Source organism: Zootoca vivipara, chromosome 2, assembly GCF_963506605.1.
Source record: "Zootoca vivipara chromosome 2, rZooViv1.1, whole genome shotgun sequence".
Lineage (NCBI taxonomy): Eukaryota > Metazoa > Chordata > Lepidosauria > Squamata > Lacertidae > Zootoca > Zootoca vivipara.
The window spans coordinates 10,395,017-10,421,803 of NC_083277.1; the positions used below are offsets into that span (position 1 = coordinate 10,395,017).

General features: G+C 43.8%; 1 protein-coding gene across 1 annotated transcript; it reads left to right on the top strand.

Annotated features, from left to right (window-relative positions):
• The first annotated feature begins 333 nt into the window (after positions 1-333).
• On the top strand, positions 334-20,082 carry LOC118081380 (zinc finger protein 665-like). Its single transcript, XM_060270128.1, has 4 exons — positions 334-2,555; positions 5,805-6,182; positions 10,429-10,561; positions 15,282-20,082. The coding sequence occupies exons 2-4, from the start codon at positions 5,820-5,822 to the stop codon at positions 18,128-18,130; spliced, it is 3,345 nt and encodes a 1,114-aa protein (XP_060126111.1). The 5' UTR covers positions 334-2,555; positions 5,805-5,819; the 3' UTR covers positions 18,131-20,082.
• Positions 20,083-26,787: the final 6,705 nt, after the last annotated feature.

Below are 26,787 nucleotides of genomic sequence, written 5' to 3' on the forward strand. Positions count from 1 at the left end.
AACCCCTAATCTCTTTCCCTTACCCAAAAATATATAAGATTCGCATCCAAATTTATTACCCATTTACTTCCACCCACACAACAAAGTTCCCACCCCCCCTTCCCTGAAATCGAAGTCTCCAGATGTATCAGCCAGGTTCTTCATACAATCCTTAATACATTCCGAGATCAGACCATATTATTTCAGACAATACCAAATAATCCAGAACCCCTCAACCCACCCCTAGTCTGTCCCAATCCGACTTTTGCCGAACTCTTGCCCCCCTCTTAGTCCTTTGTCTAAGACCTCCTCCATCTTTATGCAGACAGGCAGTGGAGTTGATGTTGATGTTTTGGTCCAATATAAATGAAAAGTGAACAAACAAACAAAAAGCCAGGAATCTAGTCCCACTTGGTCAAAATCTCTCTCTTTACTCCTTCTTTTCCTCAGAATCAATACTGAGCAGCCTCAAAGCAAAACAAGTCCTCTTTCACTGTTTACAGCTCTCAGTCTCTCACATTCAGCCAGACACATTCCTTTGTATTGTGACGTCATTCAGCAGACTGACTGATCTTTCCTTTGACCCGACTCCAGGCTCGCAGGGGGCTTTTCTCATACTAGATCTCAGTCTTTTGCAGAGATAAATACACCGCTTACTTTTTCCTTTACTCTGCCTCAGGAAAAAGTTCTTTTTACAAAATTTCTGGGTTTTCTAGCTTGCTGCGATCTTTAGTTACTCAATCGGGGGGAGATGACTTCCCTTTTTAATCTCCGCCTCCCACTGCCAAATTCTTGTTCCAAATTGATTAATTTCAACTTACTTCGTCCAGATCATAACTTTTTCAGGAAGAATCCACCGCTTGCAGGTTGGAGGCTCGGAGCTTCGCTTCTTGGAGGTAACGATGGTATGCCTAAAATGGCTCCCGCGACTGCCACTCGGCTGACTCTCAGGAGCTCTTGCGGGCTTCCCGGGCAGCTGAGGAGTCGCTTCTGGAGCTCTGCCAGGCAAAATTTGCCCCCTGGACGCTCAACCAGGGGTATTTACGGGGATCCGCGTGCCCCCGCGGATTTCCCCCCCCTCCGCGATGCCAGAAACCTCGCAGCGTGAGGTTTCTGCGCCTCCATTCCAGCGCGGCAGACCGGAAGTGCCGGTAGTCAGCCATCCAATTTGAAACCACACCAGATCCTGCTTAGCTTCGCAAGCATGCCAGCAGTTTTATTGTTACACCACTAGGAGTTGCAATAGTAATAAAATGTTGTGTTTTTCTGGTCCTCACTCAAACATGGTGTCTGTGTGTGTGTGTGTGTGTGTGTGTGTGTGCATCCTTCTCCTTGTGCTTTTGGTTATTTGGGGGGAGGGGGAGGAGTATGAAGGCCAGAATCCTTCCCCTCCTCTGCTGAACGGAGGCAGGAGAGAGGCAGCAGAGGACAAAGCAGGAAAAGAAAGACCCTCCAAGTGTCACTATCTTCTAGGGATGTCCTTGATTTAGAGAATCCATCTGGTTTCTAATTTGATCCCAGAATGTCCCAGTTCTCCTTAGGATGTCCCTATTTTCATTGAAGAAATGTTGGAGGGTATGGAGTTATCCCACCCCTGGGCCCTCTGAAGGCAATCCTGTATAGGAAAGATTTTTAATGTTTTATTATGTTTTTTTATATATGTTGGAAGCTGCCCAGAGTGGCTGGGGCAACATAATAAGATGTGTGGTGTATAAATAGTAAAATTATCTTTATGGAACGCAGAGTGGCATCGTCCCAGCTTCCTGAAATTTCCGGAATTTTTAAGGATGAGGATTTAGAAACCAGTGACTGCACACCTGATCACAAGGAGACTTATTAGTAGAACATTACTGGATAGTGTATAAAATGCCAGATATATTTCAATGAAGCAGCTTTCTAAACAAAACCCACTGATTGGAAAAGACACAGTAGGGTATAGAAAAGTGAACGGTTGTTTGTTTTGCTTTCAAAAGATTTTTTTTAAACCATTGGAGTACTGTGTACACAATTTCAGGGTAACATTACACTTTATTTCCACTTTTTCACATGAGGCTCTAACTCACAACCCTGATCATTAAGTATCTCACGCTCTACCTACTGAGCTACTACAGGCTTAGCTATTTGTGTACAGGGGATACAGATTGTGGCCTTTGAAGACCCCTAGAGAAGGTTGCCAAAAGCTTGTTCCCTGCTTCTCCAGAGGTAGGAATGGAACAGATCTTATAAGCTTAATCAATTTGCCCCGACAGTTAAGAGCAGAACCTCCAGGATCAGAAGCAGCGGGCTGCAAATACCAGGGCAGGGGAAGCAGCAGGGCAGTCTCGCCGCCTGCACGATGCATCCGCCTTGCAAGGGGGCGGGGCGCATCCAGACATGCAGCCTCCTATGGCCCAACCCACAGCCAGCGAGCTCCGAAGCTCAGAGAGACAGGAAACGGGACCATCCAGGGGGACTCGAAAGCGGCTGCACTTTCCTGTCCCCCCGCCGAGGAGAGCGGAGGAGCAGCGGGCAGTGGCCTGGCGAGTTTCCACGAGAGGAGGCGGATTCCGGTGCAGGGACGGAGCGAGGAGTCAGAGGTGCAGGAGGCGGGGGGGTGGGGGGCAGGAGGGAGGAGGAGGAGAGCACGTGCACCGGGCCTGGCAGTATCAGGCCCCAAGTCCAGGCGAAGGCGCAGCTCGGGGGCAGGGCATCTGCAGGAGGGCAGAGAGGGGCAAACATCTCTGGGTCAGGCTGGCACAGACCCTGCCTGAGACCCTGGGGAGCTGCTCCCTTCAGTCCTATAGACGATGCTGAGCTCAAGGGGCACAATGAGGGGTCCAAGGCAGCTGCTGCTTCGCGATGGAGGCTGCATGTAGTCGCCCCCTGATCAGCGGCGTACCTGGGGCTTTTGCCGCCCCTCTCCCTGTCACTCATCGGGGAGCCCCGTCCTCTTCCACGGTCCTCCCTCCGCTCCGACCGTCCTTCCCTCTCGCCTGCTTCTGCCTCCCTGCGGTGGCTGCAAGGGCGATGAGTGGGTTCAGGGGGCGGAGAGGGAAGGCGAGGCAGGGGGGGAAGGAAGAGCAGTGCAGCAGGGAGGGAGGTGCCCCTCTCACTCTGCAGCCCCCTGGCACCCTTTGCCTTTTCCTCTGCCAGTGCCATTGATGAACCGATCGCCCTCCTTCGTGAATCGGTCTGATCGCCTTTTAAAGCTCTCCTAACCATCCTGTGGCAATGATGTCCATCAGATTCATTTAGCAAGGAAATGGCTTCTTTTGCCTGCCCCAAATCAAGGTACACTGTGTCTGCACATGCAGGTTCTGTTGATCTGTCATGGCTAAAAAAACAGTTGATAGATCTATCCTCTGGAGAATGCATCTGATCTTTCCCCAAGGTGTCAAAGCTAGTGACCTCTTGGGTCTGTGTGTAAAGAAGTGAAAGATGCTTAAGCCTGTTTCTTTAAAGGTTTTATCTTCCACCTTCCTCAGTAACACAGCTGAGTTTTCAGATGAAAGCTGGGGGTTGAAGTGAGTGACAGTTTTGAGAATGCAGAGGAAAGGAGGATTCTTACAAAGTGTGGCATATGGAAATAAATTAATGATAATAAAAAAAGTTGAAGACAGAATTGCAAAAGATTGAGGAAGGCGAAATTGAACTTAGCTATTCATGTTCAGATTATTACTCATTTAGAGAAAGCACAGGCACAAGCTCACGCTCTCCCACCGGCGGAGAGGGAAGGCGAGGCAGGGGGGAAAGGAAGAGCAGTGCAGCAGGGAGGGAGGTGCCCCTCTCACTCTGCAGCCCCCTGGCATCCTTTTCCTTTTCCTCTGCCAGTGCCATTGATAAACCTATCGCCCTCCTTCGTGAATCGGTCTGTTCACCTTTTAAAGCTCTCCTAACCATCCTGTGGCAATGATGTCCATCAGATTCATTTAGCAAGGAAATGGCTTCTTTTGCCTGCCCCAAATCAAGGTACACTGTGTCTGCACATGCAGGTTCTGTTGATCTGTCATGGCTAATAAAACAGTTGATAGATCTATCCTCTGGAGAATGCATCTGATCTTTCCCCAAGGTGTCAAAGCTAGTGACCTCTTGGGTCTGCGTGTAAAGAACTGGAAGATGCTTAAGCCTGTTTCTTTAAAGGTTTTATCTCTCACCTTAATCAGTAACACAGCTGAGTTTTCAGATTAAGGCTGGGGGTTGAAGTGGGTGACAGTTTTGAGAATGCAAAGAAGTGGCATATGGAAATGAATTTATGATAATAAAAACATTGATGACAATATTGTGAAAAGAGTAAGAAAGGCAAAATTGAAATTATCTATTAATGTTCAGATTATTACTCATTTCATTTCTATGCTTCTTCATATTTTTAAGAAAAAAATCTCAAAGTAATTAGAGGAACATCTGAATGCAGTTTGTGTCCATAGAATGTTGAGAACATTAACTCTGTAGATCCAGGAGTTCTCTCCTCCTGATAGTCTCAGGTTTGATTGTTCTTTCTGATAGAGCAAGAGGAACCAAACATTTATGGGCTTAAAGTTGCATTGAATCTGGAGGCCACATTCCAGTGAGTTGTGTGGCCAATGTATCCACATGCATGCACACACAGAAAAGAGATGCAGACCATAAAGTCACATGCACACACACCAAATATACTGCAAACACTCACCCGACATGCCATCTTGTGTACATACAAGTCTTGCAAACACTCTGTCACGTATGCAGAGACACACACAATCAGCATGTTTTGACCTTCCCACACCAGTGCTGGGGTGGGGGAGAAATAAGAGCACAAGAAGACACTGCTGAATAAGCAATCAGATCTAGGAAAAAATACCCTTCTGTTCTTTAGAAACCCTCTTTAAAGAGCAGCCAGGGGGATCATTTATCTCCAGATCAGGGCTTCTGTCCTATCTCAGCACTGTGCTGATTTTGTTGTTTGATTTTGTTAGTCAGTATTCCTTTTGTTTGTTTGTTTCTTAGGCTCTGCAGATATCATATATCTAAAGCAAGTGGCTTCCCTCAAAGAAACAGTTTATTGCTACAGTTCTCAGCACCCTTAACAAACTGCTGTTCGCAGGATTTGTTGGGTGAAGCCATGTACTTTAAATATTAGGTGGGTCTGTCACAGCCTTAATCATATACTATACAAAGATTTGTTGCCTTTCCAACATGCTAGAAGTTGCAGCCAGGATCAGCATTCCCTGGCCACTGAACATGCTCAGGGCTCTTCCTGAGTTGTTTCTGGATTTCCCTACCACTGCCTTGGTCCTCCCTGTTGGGAGATTCATTCCCTGTCTGCAGTCATAGGATTGTTGTTTGTCATATGACTGTATGTGTTTTCATTCCACAGAGTGGATGTGACGTAGACAGGATGTTTGTCTTGCGTGTTCCTGAAGTGGAACTGTTGTTCTTTTGTTCTTTCTCTTTACTGGCTGTGATGCTAGAGAGAGGGAGCCATAATGTATAGCTCCCCGTCTGTTTATATGTAAATAAAGCAGTTTAGCCTTATTTACTGGCTTGTGTGTGTTGTTCTTCACGTTTGTGAGAGCAATCGCATATTTGGCCTGTGGGACCAGTTTAATCACGGGCCCCCGGGACGGCTTAATGCTGACACTCCCACCCCCAAATATTATTTGTAGTTTTGTAAACCTTGGGGTTTCCCCAAGTCTTTGAATAACTTCCTCTCGTCCATGGGTGGGGTCGTTTGGGCGACATTGTCATTCACAGTCTGAAAATCAGAAATAGAAAGAGTATTTCAAAAACTGACTAACAGTTAAATGCTTTTGTTTTTATTACTGAGTTTTATTCTACACTGGTATTTTACTTTCTGTTTATTTCCTTTCCAGCAGGGTAGTGTAAAAATGGAAGAGCAGGGACCCAGGAGACCCATTCGAAGGGAGAGCCTGGAATCCAAAGGAAAAAGATCTCCTGTTGGGACCATCAGGGATCTTCTGCCTCAGGAAGATTTACATCAAATTAAGCAGGAGCCAGAGGAGGGGCAGCCGCAGCAGCACTGGGATGCCCAATGGCAGGATTTCCTGAAGACGATGCAACCCCCTCGTTCAAGGTGGGAAACCCCACAGACTCCCAGTCCTCCCCACTCCGGGGATGGTGTCCTCCTGGCCTCCTTCAAGGGAGCTGCGTATGACAGCCGGTGGCCCAGCGAGAGAGCAGGGGAGACAGACCAGACCCTGCTCCCAGACCCTGAGGGGCTTCTGGGAAAGGTAAGTGCCCTTCTCTCACCTGGGTTTCCAGCACCTGGAGGTCACAGGTCCAGTGCCTCTAGACATGGAGGTTCTGTTTAGCTATGGTGGTGAATATTCCTCCTCCCTGTACTTTTTCTCTAATCTACTTTAAAAAGGCTTCCTAAAACAAACTTTTCTTTACATGGGAGGGTTGTGATCATATCCTCCTGATGTTCTTACTTTACCTAAGCAGCTGCAGGGGACTCTGAATTTCATCAGAGCAGAGGCTGTGTTGGAAGAGGTGTCCTTCCATCAAACCCCATTTTCCCCCTCTAAATTGCCTCCATTTCCAAAATGCTCTTTGCACATCTTGCAACCTCAGCAATCTCATGTGTAGTGCAAATAGAATAACACTGACATACCTTGAAAAGTTTTTGAAACATTTTTAAAGATAATGGCCAGGTTCTGATGACTGAATCGCAGCCTGAAAAGCAGAGTTTCAAATAAGCACAGTTTTTAATGCATTGCTGCAACAAAGCTACACTGAAACCTATGTTGACCCAAGTTTACAACAAAAATCTCTAGCCACCAGCACAGTCTCCTGGCCACCAGAAGCAGAATGCATCATTCCAGGAAGGATTCCAACCCAACCTTTAGTGATAGAGGGCAAAGGAGTAGGACTCTGCATGGGTAGCTTCACAAATTTACCAACGGTGGTCCTGCAGTGGCAGCAAGGCTAACAAACGGGAACTGGGAATGTGCTAGTCCACGGGTGTCAAACACAAGGCCCGGGGGCCAAATCCGGCCCGCCAGACCTCGTTATGTGGCCCGCCGAGCGCCCCAGCCAGCGGGACCCAGCAGCGGGACCTTGCTGCTGAAGCGCCGCGCCGACAAAGCGCCGACAAACAGCTGGGGCCGGGGGGGGGTAGAAAGGCGGCCGGAGCAGCGCCGCACAGAGAGTCCCGAGCCTCTGGGATGCAGCAGTGCTCTGTAGCACTTTGAATCCTCCTCCTGCCACGGCTCGGCACCTGGAAACGGCTGCTGCTGCTGCAGCACAGACAAAGCACCCAGCAGCACCACGTGGAGGAGGAGGAGGATTCAAAGTGCTACAGAGCACTGCTGCGTCCCAGAGGCTCGGGACTCTCCACACGGCGCTGCCGTGCACCAACCCGGCAAGCCGCCTCCTCCTCCTCCTCTTGCCTCACCTCCTCCTCCTCCTCCTGCCGCGGCTCAGCCTCATGAACGTGCAACTCTGAGGCTTTACGCACTTCTCCTAAAACGGACACCCACTGCCTCACGCTGCACGGGAAATGCTTTTTGCCCCTGGGTCCCTTCGCGCTCTTTTCTGGTGCTGAATCAAGGCGGCGACCCCCCCCCTACCCTTTCTTTCTTCCTCTCTCTCGTTCTTATTCTTTCTTTCCCTCTCCTTCCTTCCTTCTTAATCTCTGTCTTCTCTCCCTCTTTCTTTTTCTTTCCTTCTTTATTCCTTCTTTCCTACTCTTCTTTCTCTCACCTCTTTCCTTCCTCTCTCCCTCCTGCTCCCTTCTTTTCTTTCTTTCTTTCTTCCTCCCCCCTCCCCTCCCCTCCCTCCCCCTCCCCCTCCCCCTCTCCTCAGAAACAGAGGATGCTGCTTTATACTTCTGGCCCTTAAACCCTGGAACCAGGAGAGCAGCTCCAGTGAGTCAACCTCAGCCAGTCCCTTTGGTGAAGGGTGGTGGCTCACTGGCAGAACATCTGTCCTGCATGCAGAAAGACCCCAGCATCTCCAGGTACTAGTAGCTCTGCAAAGGTCCTGCATGAAACCCTAGTGAGCCTCCACCACCCAGTGCAGTTACCAAAAATCATTTTTCAATAAATTGTACAATAATTGTACATTTGAATATCTACTTGCCATTATTCTGACTATGTTTCTGCTTTCAGAGCTAGTTATTACTTACATTGTTACAAAAAACAGTAATAATTGAATGCAGTGACAATAATTTATGATAATAAAGAGTGGACACATAGTCCTACAGATACAGCCGGCCCTTTGAGGGTGACCAAACTGCTGATGCGGCCCCCGATGAATTTGAGTTTGACACCCCTGCGCTAGTCCCATCTCCCCCTGCATCTGCAAGGGTCATAAGTTCAGTATATTCTGCAGATGTCAGAATGATTCTTCAGAAGGGTCAACTTGAGTGTAATTGATGGATGCTCGGCGACAGCGCTCCGAGGCTAATTGCTTGTTTGGCAATAAATCTTCATGTTAATTATGTTTTTTTAAAAAAAATAATTTTTATTCAGTTTTTCATCTTGACACAATAAATATAAAAAACATACAATATAACACATACTCTAACCAAGAAAACCAATACAGTCATACCTCGGTTTAAGTACGCCTTTGTTTGAGTACTTTCAGTTTAAGAACTCCGCGGACCTGTCTGGAACGGATTAATCCACGTTCCATTACTTTCAATGGGAAGTTCACTTCAGGTTCAGTACGCTTCAGGTTAAGTACAGACTTCCGGTACCAATTGTGTACTTAAACCAAGGTACCACTATACAAATATAACTTTTAATCATGCATTTTTCTAATCATTGTCTTGTGGACTTCCCCTTTCCCCCCTTTTGATTTTCATTTTGTAATCCTCTATAACGATTTCCTTTATCATAATTTTTTAATCCTTTTTATTATATTATTCTTTCATTTGATATCCTACCGCTCCCCCCTTACATTCCCAAAGATCCCCCTGCCACCAGGGAATCCCCAGGTGCAGTAGGACAGAAGAAGCAGTCCTTATTATCATTGGAGCCCCCCACTCCCTCCATCCCAGTACCTCCCCCTGCCACCAGAAGGTCCAAGATGAGGGAGAAGAATGGAAGCAAAGGGACACTCCACTATCCTCAAAAACCATAATTAACCTCTTCTAATTTACAACTTATTTTTCTTTATCATTTACAGAATCTTAAAATATTTTCCTCCTTTTAGCCTATACGCCCCTTCCAAATTTCTCCATATACACCGATTTCAATATAATTAAATTCCATTTAGATTATTCACAATTTTCTTCCATCCCCTTCATAACAGCAGATACCTTAATTCTCACAGTTCACACATTAGTATCCTTAAATTTCACCCCACTCCAATTTCTCCCCACCCCATCATCCACGTTCTCGCCCTGCCACCTCCCATACCACCCTTTTCTTCTTTTTTACCAACTCCTGACAGCTCCCCTTCCCCTTCCCAATTCTTCTTCTCTTCTCAGCTGGAAATCAGATCCTCTTTCCTGGATGAAAGCAAAATCATTCTCTGCTTCTTTATCCTCTAAGTCCTCCTTTCCATTCTCTGAATCTTGCTCTTTTCCTTCCATTTTTCTTCAAAATTCACTTTAAAATCTTTGAAGCAGTCACCAAAGTTTCTCAACTCAGAGATACATGCTTTCAATTCCTACTTGTTTTCCAACATTAATTTTAGCACATCCTCATAAAAGACACCTGTTGTTATGGCTGTCATCTGTCCAGCTTATAGGTCTCCGCAGAGGGAAAACAAGATATTGGGTGTGGGTGTGTGCATTCAATGTATCCAAATAAAAAGTGAAAGTGGAATGTATCCTTTGTTTAAGATGTCACCATTTTTTCCTGCAGCTCTGACAAGGGCTGTCAATTTCAAGTCCTAGTCCTCCGATTTCACAGGGATTTAAGTCTTATTAAATCCTTCCCCCCTTTCCCCTTCTTCTGGGGGGAAGATTCCAGTCCTGCCTTTGGAAGTTTTGTAACTTCTTAAAATATTTTTCTGGCTTCAGGTAAAAGTTATTGCTTTCTAAATTACTCAGTGGGTAGGGACAGGCTTCCGTTTTTTTAAATCCCTTTCCCGTGGCCAAATTTTCCTTTGAATTATAAAATCAATACTCACGGTGCAGTCCTTTTAATAAGTTTTTCTTTAGGAAGAATTGAGTGCTCGTGCCTCACAGTCCTGCTGCTTCACGCTGTCAAAGGGAACGATCTTAGTCCGTTGTGCTGCAGCTCTAGACCCCCTCGCTCTCGGGGGCTAAAAACAGAGCCTTGCCAGGGAGGGGGGAGCCACTTGTTGTGCCCCGCCGGACGACTATGTCCCCCAAATGCCGTTCCGAGGTCTGCAAACCTCCGACTATGGTGGCTGGTGCTGAACCGGAAGTTCCATGTTAATTATGTCTTGCATACTGTGTTATCAAGCCGACAGCCTGGGCTCCTGACACCCAGGGTCTCTGCCAGTCAGCATCTCAAGCTTTTCATGATGTCCTAATCTGCATCCTGATCTCTGTTCCAGGAATCGTGGCCTGTGGAAGATGTGGTTATTAAGTCCCAAAAGTCTGAGCAGGATCCCTTGGACATAGAGAACATCCATCTCTCTGCAAAGGCTGAAGGAGAGAGTGAAGAAGAGGCCAGCTTTCTGGGTAAGGGTTGGGGTCTGGGTCCTTGCTTGCTTTTGCAATTTGCGGAGCGTCCAGCAGAAGCCATTTCCTCTCTCCTGCCTGAAATTCTCAGACAATGGGATTGCCAGAACCTCTAAGTTAGCCTTTTCTAACACAGTACCCTCCAGACATTATGAGATTCCAACTCCCCTCACCCACAGCCCGCATGACCAATGGAATGATGGGAGTTGTAGTCTAACAACTTCCAGAGAGCATCAAGTTGGAGAAGGATGCTGTGGGAGGAAAGGCCTATGATCAGCCCCTAGGCAGAAAACCTCTCTTGGAACCAAAGTAGATGCAACGTTAAATGCATGGAGAGTGGAGAGGGAGAACCATTACATCTAGTAAGCTGACATGCTTTCTGTGATGGAGTGATTGACACAGCACAATACTGAATTCCTCCCATAGTTTTCTTTCACTTGAGGTTTTGTGTGCCATGGATGTACAGCCATGGATGTAAGCATGTCTTGCACAGTTGTGTGGAGGGATGGCTAGGAAGAAGAAGGATAAGCAAATTGTGTAATCTTGCCAATGTTGCAGACTGGGGTTGTGTGTGAGAGTGAATGAGTGGTATAATATAGCACCACTGTAATTTTATCCGTCTCTAAGCTTACATGGCGATACTGTGGTACAAACTTGGTATAGATTTCAAAATAAGTACACAAAGCCAACAAAGAGACTCACAAGTTTATAGTGGCATCAGATTCCCTGCTCAAAAGTCCACTTTGTCAGACTTCAGCCCACAAAAGCTTAGGCCATAATACATTTATCAGCCTTTCAGGGCTACAAAAAATGAATCAACAGAAGCATAGTTAGTCTATGGACTTCCATCCTACAGCAGACAGTGACATCCAGTAACTTGGCTAGCTTGAAAAAAAGGATTAGACTGTGTGACGAAAGTCCTCTACTTTCCGTCTTTATTGTACAACCTACTTCTCAGATTGTGCAAGGTTTTAATGGGGATGTCCTGAGGTAAAGTTCACCTCCCACTATCCCAGTTATTCTCCTTATAAACCCCCTCACAACACTTGGGGTTTAAAGATAAAATGAAAGTACTCTTCCAGCCCAAAACGTAGCCCGATATCCTTTTAAGCTCTGAGGTGGATATGAGACTATTCCTAGTGTACATACCAGTAAGGGATTCTCCTCTCTTGAGCTTTCCCCACTGCAAAGCTTTCCTCCCTCCCGAGGTAACTCTGTGTCACCCTTGAACCAGTCTCCCTCTTCCTCCTCCTCTCGGTGCACTCAAGGGACAACAACCTATCCTTTTTGCCTTAGATAAGGGGTTTGTCATTTTAATGAGTATCCCCACCAGATGAGCCATAGATACCTCTGCTGGAAAGATCACACAGACGATAGTACAGATGGAACTTTAATTTAACATTTAATGTCTTATGAACTTAACGGTTGCAATCAAGGTTCATGTGTACAAGCATGTGGTTTCAATGGAACTGTTCTTGTTAAACATATAACTTCAAACCTCACAAATTCCTCACCTAACACTACTCTACAAACCTATTCTACCATCACCCAAGCTCACACTCCCCTGCTTCATCTCCCTCTCTCTCCCAACTGTCATAACCGCTCTTTTCTCCTCATAGAATGTTCATAACCCCGCCCCCACAAGCATGTGATGTAACTCAGGGTAGGAGATGCATTAACCCTTATACATCCAGGCTGTGACCAAATATATCATCCTAGGGTTATTTCGTTACAGACTGATGTCTGTGCTCTGCCCTCCTGGTCATAGTCAATAATGCATCTTAATACAGTGGTACCTTGGTTCTCAAATGGCTTAGTAGTCAAACAACTTGGCAGAAAGTGTTCAGGATTGTGATTTTTTTCCCGAAGTCGGACGTGCTCCGTATTGAGTGTTAAACTTCCAATAAGAGTGCCACACTTCCGTTTTCAGTGTACACTGAGGTCTGTCTGTTTTTTTTTTGTCTTCTTTGGTTTTTTTTTCTGACTGTGTGGAACCCAGTTCAGCTACGGATTGATTGATTGTTTGAACAACAATAGAGATAAAGAATCAAATTATTTTCAAGCAGGAAAGTGGTGTCTGTTTAAGTGTTCTGGCACTTAATTATTTCACAGTACAGCTTTTGTTTTTGCTATTTATTTTACATATTAGTTTTTGAGGCTCTTTGAGGCGTTTTTGGGGAATTTTCATTTGTTTTCCGTACTGTGAAGAACCCTGTGAAGAACAAACACGACGCAACACAAGGCAGTAATTCCAAAAAGGCGACCCTGAGCAGAACTCGCGTGCCTGTTTTATTCAAAGCTTGCTTGACAGCTAAACATTAACTTGACAGGTACAGTTCTTCCAATCACAGTTTGTCATACGCCTTGTAGGGTGGTACAGGGAATCCATATATGGGTCTACTCATGAAATACCACACTCCAAGTGACATCCCCCAGACCACCATTAATCATGTAATGCCTCTGCACGTACTCTATGCATGCTCCTGTCATATGCAACTCTCCTCAAACACCCCTCTTTCACACCCCATTGTTTCCATCCACACCTTTTGGTCAGTACAAGCTGGCCCCAACTGGTTGTGTCCTGCCTCACCCCGTTCCATTGACCCATGCCTGACACTCTGACACGTCACCCAGTTAGCCAAAGCTGTAACTTTCCTGGCCTAACATAACTTTGTGGCATGCCAACATTATTCCCAAACTTGGCATGGCCTGCCAGTGCCACCTTAACTAAATCACTCCCACACTGTTCAGCTACTGATTGATTGATTGATTGTTTGATTGTGTGACTATGGGAATGGAGAAAAGCCCCCCTTCCAAACAATGACTTTTATCAGTGCAGGTAAGAGTTTTCTTTATCATCTACAGTACTGTCTTGCTTATTTTATAGTACAGTACATTATTGATTTCATTTTATGGATCAATGGTCTTGTAAGATTGTAAAATTCATGTTAAACTGTTGTTTTAGGGGTTGTTTTTTAAAAAATCTGGAATTGATTAAAGAAGCTGGTAAAATGCGGGCTACACAATGCTACCATTCAGTGGATTTGTAACTGGCTTACTGACCGAAGCCAAACGGTGCTCATCAATGGCTCCTCCTCATTCTGGAGAGTAGTGACTAGTGGGGTGCCACAGGGTTCTGTCTTGGGCCCAGTCTTATTCAAAATCTTTATCAATGACTTGGATGATGGGCTTGAGGGCATCCTGAGCAAGTTTGCAGACGACACCAAATTGGGAGGGGTGGCTAATACTCCAGAGGACAGGATCACACTTCAAAATGACCTTAACAGATTAGACAACTGGGCCAAAGCAAACAAGATGAATTTTAACAAGGAGAAATGTAAAGTACTACACTTGGGCCAAAAAAATGAAAGGCACAAATACAGGATGGGAGACACCTGGCTTGAGAGCAGTACATGTGAAAAGGATCTAGGAGTCTTGGTAGACCACAAACTTGACATGAGTCAGCAGTGTGATGCAGCAGCTAAAAAAGCCAATGCAATTTTGGGCTGCATCAATAGGAGTATAGCATCTAGATCTAGGGAAGTAATAGTACCACTGTATTCTGCTCTGGCCAGACCTCACCTGGAGTACTGTGTCCAGTTCTGGGCACCACATTTCAAGAAGGATACTGACAAGCTGGAACGTGTCCAGAAGAGGACAACCAAAATGGTCAAAGGCCTGGAAACGATGCCTTATGAGGAACGGCTTAGGGAGCTGGGTATGTTTAACCTGGAGAAGAGAAGGTTAAGGGGTGATATAGCCATGTTCAAATATATAAAAGGATGTCATATAGAGGAGGGAGAAATATTGTTTTCTGCTGCTCCAGAGAAGCGGACACGGAGCAATGGATTCAAACTACAAGAAAGAAGATTCCACCTAAACATTAGGAAGAACTTCCTGACAGTAAGAGCTGTTCGGCAGTGGAATTTGCTACCAAGGAGTGTGGTGGAGTCTCCTTCTTTGGGGGTCTTTAAGCAGAGGCTTGACAGGCATATGTCAAGAATGCTTTGATGGTGTTTCCTGCTTGGCAGGGGGTTGGACTGTATGGCCCTTGTGGTCTCTTCCAACTCTATGATTCTATGATTAATCCATTTTGCATTATTTTCTATGCAAAGGTGCACTTTTGTTTTGGAACGCTTTGGTTTTGGTATGTCCAGTATGGTGATGGATTAAGTTTGAGAACCAAGGTACCACTGCACTAGTTTCTGGAAAGCACAGGAAGGCAGAGAGCTCTTGTGTTCAAATCTGCTTGTTGGTTTCCCACAGGCATCTGGTTGGCCCCTGTGAGAATAGGATGCTGGAATGGGGATGCCTTTGCCCAATCCAGCAGGCTCTTCTTAGGTTCTAATATGCTGAAATATTCTCACAGTTGCATGTGGTATAACAACACTTACGTTTTCCTAAGTACTCAGTGAAGATAGTGTTATTCGAACCTGAGATCATTTCCTCACTTGAAAATGAAAAATACAGAGGTGTGTTTAAGGAGCCCATTCCAACATAGATCAGTATTATAAAATACTGCTGCTTTATTATGTGTGAATGGAGTGGTCGTGTATTGCTCTTGCCATGATCTCCCTTGCATTCCTAAAAATTTGGAACATAGCGAGGACAGTGAAGAATGGAGATGGTGCTAAAATAAGAGAATTTGCATATTGAGATTGACGTGTGTCCAGTTTCTATCTAGTCATTATTGAATGTCTAACTGGATTCTCTTCCTCCCAAACAGAAAATGATGGTCAGAATGCAACGGAGCCACCTATGAATTTATTGGGAAGACCAAAAAAACTATTTAAATGCATGGAATGTGGGGTGTACTTTAGGCACAGTGGAGAAATGAGGATACACCAACGAACTCACATGGGGGAGAAACCATTTAAATGTATTGAATGTGGAAAGAGCTTCAGTCAAAATGCAACACTTACAATACATCAACAAACTCACACAGGGGAGAAACCATTTAAATGTATTGAATGTGGAAAGAGCTTCAGTCAAAATGCAACACTTAGAATACATCAACGAACTCACACAGGTGAGAAACCATTTAAATGTATTGAATGTGGAAAGAGCTTCAGAGACAGTGGGAAACTTAGAATACATCAACGAACTCACACAGGTGAGAAACCATTTAAATGTATTGAATGTGGAAAGAGCTTCAGTAGAAATGGAGAACTAAGAAGACATCAACAAACTCACACGGGGGAGAAACCATTTAAATGTATTTATTGTGGAAAGAGCTTCATTCAAAAGGGAAACCTTAGAATACATCAACGAACTCACACGGGGGAGAAACCATTTAAATGTATTGAATGTGGAAAGAGCTTCAATAGAAATGCAGCACTTAGAATACATCAACGAACTCACACGGGGGAGAAACCATTTAAATGTATTGAATGTGGAAATAGCTTCAATACAAGTGGATCACTTAGAATACATCAACAAACTCACACGGGGGAGAAACCATTTAAATGTATTGAATGTGGAAAGAGCTTCAATAGAAATGAAGCACTTAGAATACATCAACGAACTCACACGGGGGAGAAACCATTTAAATGTATTGAATGTGGAAAGAGCTTCAGTACAAGTGGGAAACTTAGAATACATCAACGAATTCACACAGGTGAGAAACCATTTAAATGTATTGAATGTGGAAAGAGCTTCAGTGGAAGTGGAGAACTAAGAAGACATCAAAAAACTCACACGGGGGAGAAACCATTTAAATGTATTTATTGTGGAAAGAGCTTCATTCAAAAGGGAAACCTTAGAATACATCAACGAACTCACACGGGGGAGAAACCATTTAAATGTATTGAATGTGGAAATAGCTTCAATACAAGTGGATCACTTAGAATACATCAACAAACTCACACGGGGGAGAAACCATTTAAATGTATTGAATGTGGAAATAGCTTCAATACAAGTGGATCACTTAGAATACATCAACAAACTCACACGGGGGAGAAACCATTTAAATGTATTGAATGTGGAAAGAGCTTCAATAGAAATGAAGCACTTAGAATACATCAACGAACTCACACGGGGGAGAAACCATTTAAATGTATTGAATGTGGAAAGAGCTTCAGTACAAGTGGGAAACTTAGAATACATCAACGAATTCACACAGGTGAGAAACCATATAAATGTATTGAATGTGGAAACAGCTTCAGTACAAGTGGATCACTTAGAATACATCAACAAACTCACACGGGGGAGAAACCATTTAAATGTATTGAATGTGGAAACAGCTTCAATAGAAATGAAGCACTTAGAATACATCAACGAACTCATACGGGGGAGAAACCATTTAAATGTATTGAATGTGGAAAGAGCTTCAGTCAAAGTGGAATACTTAGAACACACCAACGAATTCACACAGGTGAGAAACCATTTAAATGTATTGAATGTGGAAACAGCTTCAGCACAAGTGGATCACTTAGAATACACCAACGAACTCACACAGGGGAGAAACCATTTAAATGTATTGAATGTGGAAAGCGCTTCAGTAGAAGTGACGACCTTAGAATACATCAACGAACTCACACAGGTGAGAAACCATTTAAATGTATTGAATGTGGAAAGAGCTTCAGTAGAAATGGAGACCTTAGAATACATCAACAAACTCACACGGGGGAGAAACCATTTAAATGTATTTATTGTGGAAAGAGCTTCATTCAAAAGGGAAACCTTATAATACATCAACGAACTCACACGGGGGAGAAACCATTTAAATGTATTGAATGTGGAAAGAGCTTCAATAGAAATGAAGCACTTAGAATACATCAACGAACTCACACGGGGGAGAAACCATTTAAATGTATTGAATGTGGAAAGAGCTTCAATAGAAATGACGCACTTAGAATACATCAACAAACTCACACGGGGGATAAACCATTTAATTGTATTGAATGTGGAAAGAGCTTCAGTACAAGTGGGAAACTTAGAATACATCAACGAATTCACACAGGTGAGAAACCATTTAAATGTATTGAATGTGGAAACAGCTTCAGTACAAGTGGATCATTTAGAATACACCTGCGAACTCACACAGGGGAGAAACCATTTCAATGTATGGAGTGTGGAAAGAGCTTCAGCAATAGTGGGGAACTTAGAAGACATCAACGAACTCACACGGGGGAGAAACCATTTAAATGTATTGAATGTGGAAAGCGCTTCAGTAGAAGTGAAGACCTTAGAAGACATCAACGAACTCACACAGGGGAGAAACCATTTAAATGTATTGAATGTGGAAACAGCTTCAGTACAAGTGGATCACTTAGAATACACCAACGAACTCACACAGGGGAGAAACCATTTAAATGTATTGAATGTGGAAAGCGCTTCAGTAGAAGTGAAGACCTTAGAATACATCAACGAATTCACACGGGTGAGAAACCATTTAAATGTATTGAATGTGGAAACAGCTTCAGTAGAACTGGATCACTTAGAATACACCAGCGAACTCACACAGGGGAGAAACCATTTAAATGTATTGAATGTGGAAAGGGCTTCATTAGAAGTGGATCACTTAGAATACATCAACGAACTCACATGGGGGAGAAACCATTGAAATGTATTTAATGTGGGAAGAGCTTCAGTCAAAGTGGACATCTTAAGAAACATCAGCTAACTCACACGGGGGAGAAACCATTTAAATGTATTGAATGTGGAAAGAGCTTCAGTCAAAGTGGAGACCTTAAAATACATCAACGAACTCACACAGGGGAGAAACCATTTAAATGTATTGAATGTGGAAAGAGCTTCAGTAGAAATGGAGACCTTAGAATACATGAACAAACTCACACGGGGGAGAAACCATTTAAATGTATTGAATGTGGGGTGTGCTTTAGTCACAGTGGAAGACTGGGGATACACCAACGAACTCACACGGGGGAGAAACCATTTAGATGTATGGAGTGTGGAAAGAGCTTCAGTCAAAGTGGAGCAATAAGAAGACATCAACGAACTCACACGGGGGATAAACCAATTAAATGTATTGAATGTGGAAACAGCTTCAGTAGAAATGGAGACCTTAGAGTTCATCAATGAACTCACACAGGGGAGAAACCATTTGAATGTATTGCATGTGGAAAGAGCTTCAGCAATAGTGGGGAACTTAGAACACATCAACGAACTCACACAGGGGAGAAACCATTTAAATGTATTGAATGTGGAAAGTGCTTCAGTCAAAATGGAAACCTTAGGAAACATCAGCTAACTCACATAGGGGGAATACCACAGGTACTCTAATAAACTTTAATAAAGCAAAATTTCAAAAATTTCATTCTCACATATTCCATTGTATATTTTTGTAGTTTCCCGGTGGGAGAGGAAAAATATCAGCACCCCGGTGGGAGAGGGGATGAAGCAAACAGGTGGGGTGCAGAAAAAGGATGACAATGAGCAAAGATATAAAGTGATAGGATTACAGAAGAGGAGGGCAAGAGTTCGGCAAAAGTTGGAACGGGACAGACTAGGGGTGGGTTGAGGGGTTTTGGATTATTTGGTATTGTTTGATATAATATGGTCTGACCTCGGAATGTATTAAGGATTGTATTAAGAACCTGGCTGATGCATCTGGAGACATCGATTTCAGGGAAATGGGGGTGGGAACCTTGTTGCGAGGGTGGAAACAAATGGGTAAAATATTTGGATGTTGATCTAGTATATTTTTGGGTAAGGGATAGAGATTAGTGGTTAGATTATAGCAATCTTGGAGAGAGGATGTTAGTAAAAAAGAAGTTAAAGTATAAAAAGAATGGTTAATAGCAATGAAGAAGTTGAAATTTAGAAAAAAGAATGTGAAGAAAGATTTGGAAACTGCGAGAATTATTTTAATAATAAGAACTCAAGAAGGGGAAGTGAGGAAGTCAGAAGGGATTAGTTTAGAAGTTTTTGAATGATGTTAATGTATTTTTTCATTTTTCTTTTTAATTGTGGTATTTATTATTATTATTTTTGTTGTTGTTTAGTCGTTTAGTCGTGTCCGACTCTTCGTGACCCCATGGACCATAGCACGCCAGGCACTCCTGTCTTGCACTGCCTCCCGCAGTTTGGTCAAACTCATGTTCGTAGCTTCGAGAACACTGTCCAACCATCTTGTCCTCTGTCGTCCCCTTCTCCTAGTGCCCTCAATCTTTCCCAACATCAGGGTCTTTTCCAAGGATTCTTCTCTTCTCATGAGGTGGCCAAAGTATTGGAGCCTCAGCTTCACGATCTGTCCTTCCAGGGAGCACTCAGGACTGATTTCCTTAAGAATGGATAGGTTTGATCTTCTTGCAGTCCATGGGACTCTCAAGAGTCTCCTCCAGCACCACAATTCAAAAGCATCAATTCTTCGGCGATCAGCCTTCTTTATGGTCCAGCTCTCACTTCCATACATCACTACTGGGAAAACCATAGCTTTAACTATACGGACCTTTGTAGGCAAGGTGATGTCTCTGCTTTTTAAGATGCTGTCTAGGTTTGTCATTGCTTTTCTCCCAAGAAGCAGGCGTCTTTTAATTTCGTGACTGCTGTCACCATCTGCAGTGATCAAGGAGCCCAAGAAAGTAAAATCTCTCACTGCCTCCATTTCTTCCCCTTCTATTTGCCAGGAGGTGATGGGACCAGTGGCCATGATCTTGGTTTTTTTGATGTTGAGCTTCAGACCATATTTTGCGCTCTCCTCTTTCACCCTCATTAAAAGGTTCTTTAATTCCTCCTCGCTTTCTGCCATCAAGGTTGTGTCATCTGCATATCTGAGGTTGTTGATATTTCTTCCGGCAATCTTAATTCCGGCTTGGGATTCATCTAGTCCAGCCTTTCGCATGATGAATTCTGCATATAAGTTAAATAAGCAGGGAGACAATATACAACCTTGTCGTACTCCTTTCCCAATTTTGAACCAATCAGTTGTTCCATATCCAGTTCTAACTGTAGCTTCTTGTCCCACATAGAGATTTCTCAGGAGACAGATGAGGTGATCAGGCACTCCCATTTCTTTAAGAACTTGCCATAGTTTGCTGTGGTCGACACAGTCAAAGGCTTTTGCATAGTCAATGAAGCAGAAGTAGACGTTTTTCTGGAACTCTCTAGCTTTCTCCATAATCCAGCGCATGTTTGCTATTTGGTCTCTGGTTCCTCTGCCCTTTCGAAATCCAGCTTGCACTTCTGGGAGTTCTCGGTCCACATACTGCCTAAGCCTGCCTTGTAGAATTTTGAGCATAACCTTGCTAGCGTGTGAAATGAGCGCAATTGTGCGGTAGTTGGAGCATTCTTTGGCACTGCCCTTCTTTGGAATTGGGATGTAGACTGATCTTCTCCAATCCTCTGGCCATTGCTGAGTTTTCCAAACTTGCTGGCATATTGGGTGTAGCACCTTAACAGCATCATCTTTTAAAATTTTAAATAGTTCAGCTGGAATATCATCACTTCCACTGGCCTTGTTATTAGCAGTGCTTTCTAAGGCCCATTTGACTTCACTCTCCAAGATGTCTGGCTCAAGGTCAGCAACCACACTACCTGGGGTGTACGAGACCTCCATATCTTTCTGGTATAATTCCTCTGTGTATTCTTGCCACCTCTTCTTGATGTCTTCTGCTTCTGTTAGGTCCTTACCACTTTTGTCCTTGATTATGGTAATCTTTGTATGAAATGTTCCTTTCATATCTCCAATTTTCTTGAACAGATCTCTGGTTTGTCTTTGTCCATGGAGTTTTCTTGGCAGGGATACTGGAGTGGCTTGCCAGTTCCTTCTCCAGGTGGATCACGTTTAGTCAAAACTCTCCACTATGACCTGTCCATCTTGGGTGGCCCTGCATGGCATAGCTCATAGCTTCTCCGAGTTATTCAAGCCCCTTCGCCACGACAAGGCATTGATCCATGAAGGGGATTATTATTTTTAATTGTTTTTAAAATGTGAAGAATTTGGGGGAATAAGAATGGACAAAGTGGTTCGGTATGTCTTCTTTCTTTTTTTCTGTATTTCTTGCTAAAATCCAATTAAATTTTTTTTTTTAAAAAAAGAAACCATTTAAATGTATTGAATGTGGAAAGAGCTTCATCAATAGTGGGGAATATAGAACACATCAACGAACTCGCACAGGGGAGAAACCATTTAAATGTATGGAGTGTGGAAAGAGCTTCAGAGACAGTGGGAAACTTAGAATACATCAACGAACTCACACAGGAGAAACCATTTGAATGTCTGGAGTGTGGAAAGTGCTTCAGTCAAAATGGAAACCTTAGGAAACATCAGCTAACTCACACAGGGGGAATACCACAAATACTCTAATAAACTTTAATAAAGCAAAATTTCATTCTCACATATTCCATTGTATACTTTTGTAGTTCCCCCTGTTGGCGTATTTAAACTGAATAATTGTGCAACAATAAGCATTCTGAGGAAACTGCAAAGTATAATTAGGAGTTGATTTAATTAAAGACAAATAACAGAAGTTACATTAACTATAAGAACGTTACAGAAACATGACCCATCCAGTGACTGAGAGTACTGAGGTACTCAGGGTACTGAGAGAGGTATGCAGACCTTATATACTCTCCGATTGCTGACTCGCCTTAAATCAATACAAACTGAACATCACCTGCTGTACTGCCCCACAGCTGCAAAACTAGGTCATTTCATTTCCTTCTGTCTTTTAAAGAGATACACGTTTTTATAGAACAGTAATGAACCTTAAACAGTGAACCACTCAACATTTCCCCTGCGGTTCATTATTGTGGAACAACAGTAAGCATATTTTGTACATGTCTTTCATGTGTGACCTTCGGAAGCGCTTTAGTAAAAATATCCACAATTTGATTGTCACCTGGAACATTCTGAAATACAATTGTTTTATCAGCGATCAATTTCTTTAAAAATTGCAAACGTAATTTTAATACTCTAGTGCGCTGTGTGTTAGTTTCTGAACACAGAATAGCGATTCCGCTCTTCCACTTCATTCTTGTCATTCATTTTAACTTTATAAACCCACTTTGAGTCAATTACTCTCATATCTGGGGTTTGTGGTACAAGAGACCAAGTGTTATGCTCTTTCAAATAAGTTATCTCAGAATCCATTGCTTTATACCAATTCACAGCTTCTCGCTTAGGTAAGTTTTGAACTTCATGGTAGTTTTTTGGCTCATGAGTAGTCCCCTGCCCTTCCAGGAAACGCTCAAACTCTTCAGAAACAAATTCCCCTCCCCGGTCAGAAAAAAGGTTCCTTATAGGTTTGTTAAAGTGCATTTTTACCCAGTTGCAAAAAACTTTATACTTCTCAAATGCTTGTGACTTCTCAGCAATTGTATAAACCCAGCAATATCTACTATACTGATCTATCATAGTTAGCCAGTACTTTGAACCTCCAAATGATGATGGGAGTGGCCCAACTAAATCACAAATCACACGCTCAAATGGCTCTTACTTTTCTGTGTGAGCATTTACCCTTGCGTGCAACCTTTATCTGAAACCATCAAGACGGCTATTACCAGACAAAGGCAAATGGCCAAACCCACAGCCACAGGACACCACAGCCACAGGCCGCAACCCAAAAACACCCCCCCACAAACGCTCCCACAACAATCAACGCAACTAGCCCAAACCCTCAGCCGCAAAAACCCACAGTCAGGCCAGGGCCAAGGAATGGAGATACAGGGTGGAAGCCTCAGCTCACATTTACATACTAGCCTGAGCCAAGGCCGACAGACTAGACCTCGGCTCTACTTTACAGACTACCCCGAGTGGAGCTCTGGGTGGGTGGGGGAGGGGCCTGAATAGGTCAGGGGCTGACCCGGGGGGGGGAGTCACAGGGATGACCCAGGGGTTGGGGGAGGGGGAGGGGATACCTCATGGGTCACTACAGGATGAGAGTAATCACAGGTATGAGACACAACAACGGGTGTGTGTGTGGAAAAAAACACATAGTCTGGGGGGGGAAGGACACATCCTCCCCCTTTTCTGGGAAACAAGGACCTTGAGTCAGACGCAGCAACGCGTGCCCAGGCCAGCTAGTTAACAATATAATTCAAGGCTTGACACTGAACTATTCATTCATATATAGAATGGGACAAAAGAGGACGAGATGGTTGGACAGTGTTCTCGAAGCCACCAACATGAGTCTGACCAAACTGCGGGAGGCAGTGGAAGACAGGAGTGCCTGGTGTGCTATGGTCCATGGGGTCACGAAGAGTCGGACACGACTAAACGACTAAACAACAACAACATATATATTTTTTAATTCGATTGTATATCATAGCATTTATACATTTTCTGTTTTCCGTTTCACTCATTCAAAATATTACAGTTTTTAAATAAATATAAAAGGGTAGTAACAATTATCATTACAAGTCTTCTTACACCCCTGGTAGTGTTGTTAATTGCTTACAATGGTCCTTCAAGTATTGTATAAATTTACTCCAGTTTTTTTGGAAACCTTGATCACGTTGGTTTCAGATTTTTCCAGTCAGCTTCACCAGTTCCACAAAGTCCATCCTCTTCATCTACCACTCTTCTTTCGTTGATATTTATTGTTGCTTCCATTTTTGGGCTAAAAGAATTATTGCTGCAGTTTTTGATCTCCCTTCGGTATCTCTTCACCCACTATACCCAATAAAAATGATTTGACAAAGGTGTTCTTATACATTTTCTTTAACTTATCATATATCATTTCCCAATACAGTATGCTTTTACCTTATCACAAGTCCACCACATATGATAATAATTTTCTTCCTTTTCTTTACCTTTCAAACACTCCTTATTTATTGTCCTATACATTTTAGCAAGTTTAGTTGGTGTTAAATACATCTATACATCATTTTCATAACAAAATTTTTAGCCCATTGTATCATTACCACTTCAGCTTTGGTATGGCATTCCAATAGTAATTTATACATTTTCGATTATTTTTTCCCTCTTATCATCCAATAAATCTATCTCCAGCCTGGATCTTGTTATATCAAAACCGTTGTTCTTTTTGTTCTCATTAAACACATCATTTAACTGATGATATTGCAACCAATCCGTCATTAACTTTTATTTCTTCAAATGTTTTTAATTTTAGTTTATTTTCTACCTCTCATTCAAATATTTCTTGGTAGTGGCACCCGCCCTGTGCTTGCCATGTGTTTAGAAAGCACAGAAGTGAGTGTTCCCCCCCCCCCTTCCCAGGGAAAACCTGCACTTCATTTCTAAATCAGATGAATTGTCAAACACAAGAAAAAAAATACCCTATACCAGGTATCCCCACATCAATCCATTTAAAGCCCAGATTGCTATTTGCTCCGACTGAGCACTAAAGAGCAGTTTTCCTGGGAGGGAGGGAAGAAGACCTGAGGAAGAGTGGGCAAGCCCTTACTTGAGCTGTGGTAAACTAGAGAATCATCCATTGCCCCTGGAGGGCAGCAGACTAGTCCATGCAACAAAGGGCAAGTTGGAGCCCCCTCACAGCACTGCCCTCCCAACACTCTACAGTCACACTTTTATCCTCAGCATTCACAGCCAGAGGCAGCTGCCTCACTCTGCCTAAGCACAGGGCCAACCTTGCTCCCAGGTGCTTGAATGCATGGCAGAAAATAAGCATATCGTCCAGCTCTACTCTCTCCAAATCAATCTTGAGTTTTTGTTTTCTCTTCATAATGTGATGGATAGTTGCCTGGAGAATCTGCTGGAAGAGAGAAGAGAGAGAAAATTCTGGTTAAAAAAGCAGCGGTGAAAAGGGAAAGCGAATACCTGCTCGTAAGTTACCTGGACACTGGGAAGGGAAGTGAAGGAGGACATAAACCGTCACCCTCATATTGAGAAACTTCATATAAAATGCAGAGAAACAAAAGCCAAGAGGCAGCCCAAGTCCTCAGAACATCTGTCCTTTGGAAAGCCCTCATCTCTCCTGGGAGTAAGGCCCACTGAATGCAGTGCGACTTTCTTCTGACTTTCCTGGCCTGACTGCACTAGCTACCAATTAATTTGCGGGCCCAATTCAAAGGGCTGGTTTTAACCTATAAAGCAACTCGGCAACATCCAAAGGCCCTGATCCACTAGGCGCTGGGGTGGATTGCAGAGTCAGGCCCAGGCTGCCACCAGGCCCAGCACCAGGGGGCAGCAAAAAAGCAGTTCCGGCCACCCACCCCTACCCATTGCCACCCCACCACCGCACTTACCTGACACGGGGGTTCTGGATTGTGGGTTCTATTGGTTGAAACGGGGGCCTCAGCAATCACCCTCTCCTGCCAGAAAAAGGCAAGGACTACTCCAAGAAAACGCACATGGCAAAAAGGAGTGCTTTTGAATTATGGTGCTAGAGGAGACTCTTGAGAGTCCCATGGACTGCAAGAAGATCAAACCTATCCATTCTGAAGGAAATCAGCCCTGAGTGCTCACTGGAAGGACAGATCGTGAAGCTGAGGCTCCAATACTTTGGCCACCTCATGAGAAGAGAAGACTCCCTGGAAAAGACCCTGATGCTGGGAAAGAGAAGGGGGCACAAGGAGAAGGGGACGGCAGAGAATGAGATGGTTGGACAGTGTTCTTGAAGCTACGAACATGAGTCTGACCAAACTGCGGGAGGCAGTGGAAGACAGGAGTGCTTGGCGTGCTCTGGTCCATGGGGTCACGGAAAGTCGGACACAACTAAACGAATAAACAACAACAACATACGTGCCATCAACCATCCATGACTCATTCCCAGAAGGGATGGAGAACTTGTGACCCTGCAGATGTTGCTGGACTACAACTCCCATCATCCTTGATCATTAGCCATACTGGCTGGGGCCTGATGGGAACTGCGTTCAACAATGTCTGAAGGGCTGCAGGTTCTCTGCCCCTGGTTTAGTCAGGAAGCTGCCTTATGCCAAGCCAGATAGTCAGCAGCAATCCAGGGTTCCAGGCATTAAGAGTTTCATGTTCCACAGAAGTGTTTCCCGAACTTGGCCCTCCAGCTATTTTTGAACAACAATTCCTATCATCCCTGACCACTGGTCCTGCTAGCTAGGAATGATGGGAGTTGTAAGTTCAAAAACAGCTGGAGATCCAAGATTTGGAAACCTTGCTCTACAGCAAGAGGCTGGGATAAAACCTCTGCTTACAGTAAATATTAAAATTAACAATAAAAACAGTGAATAACATTTTTTTAAGAAAACAAAAACCAACAGTGAAAGATATTAAAGCATGCCAGCATTTATGTGTCTGGATAGGTTTGCCTTAACAAAAATGTTTTTAAGCAGGTGCTGCAAAGAGCACAGCGAAGGTGGCTTGCCCTGAT

Excerpts from the sequence above, each read along its gene's own strand:
- LOC118081380 (XM_060270128.1), top strand. The coding sequence starts at position 5,820 with ATGGAAGAGCAGGGACCCAGGAGACCCATTCGAAGGGAGAGCCTGGAA. Across the intron at positions 6,183-10,428 it reads CTGAGGGGCTTCTGGGAAAG|GAATCGTGGCCTGTGGAAGA; the intron begins GTAAGTGCCCTT and ends TCTCTGTTCCAG. Across the intron at positions 10,562-15,281 it reads GGCCAGCTTTCTGGGTAAGG|AAAATGATGGTCAGAATGCA; the intron begins GTTGGGGTCTGG and ends CCTCCCAAACAG.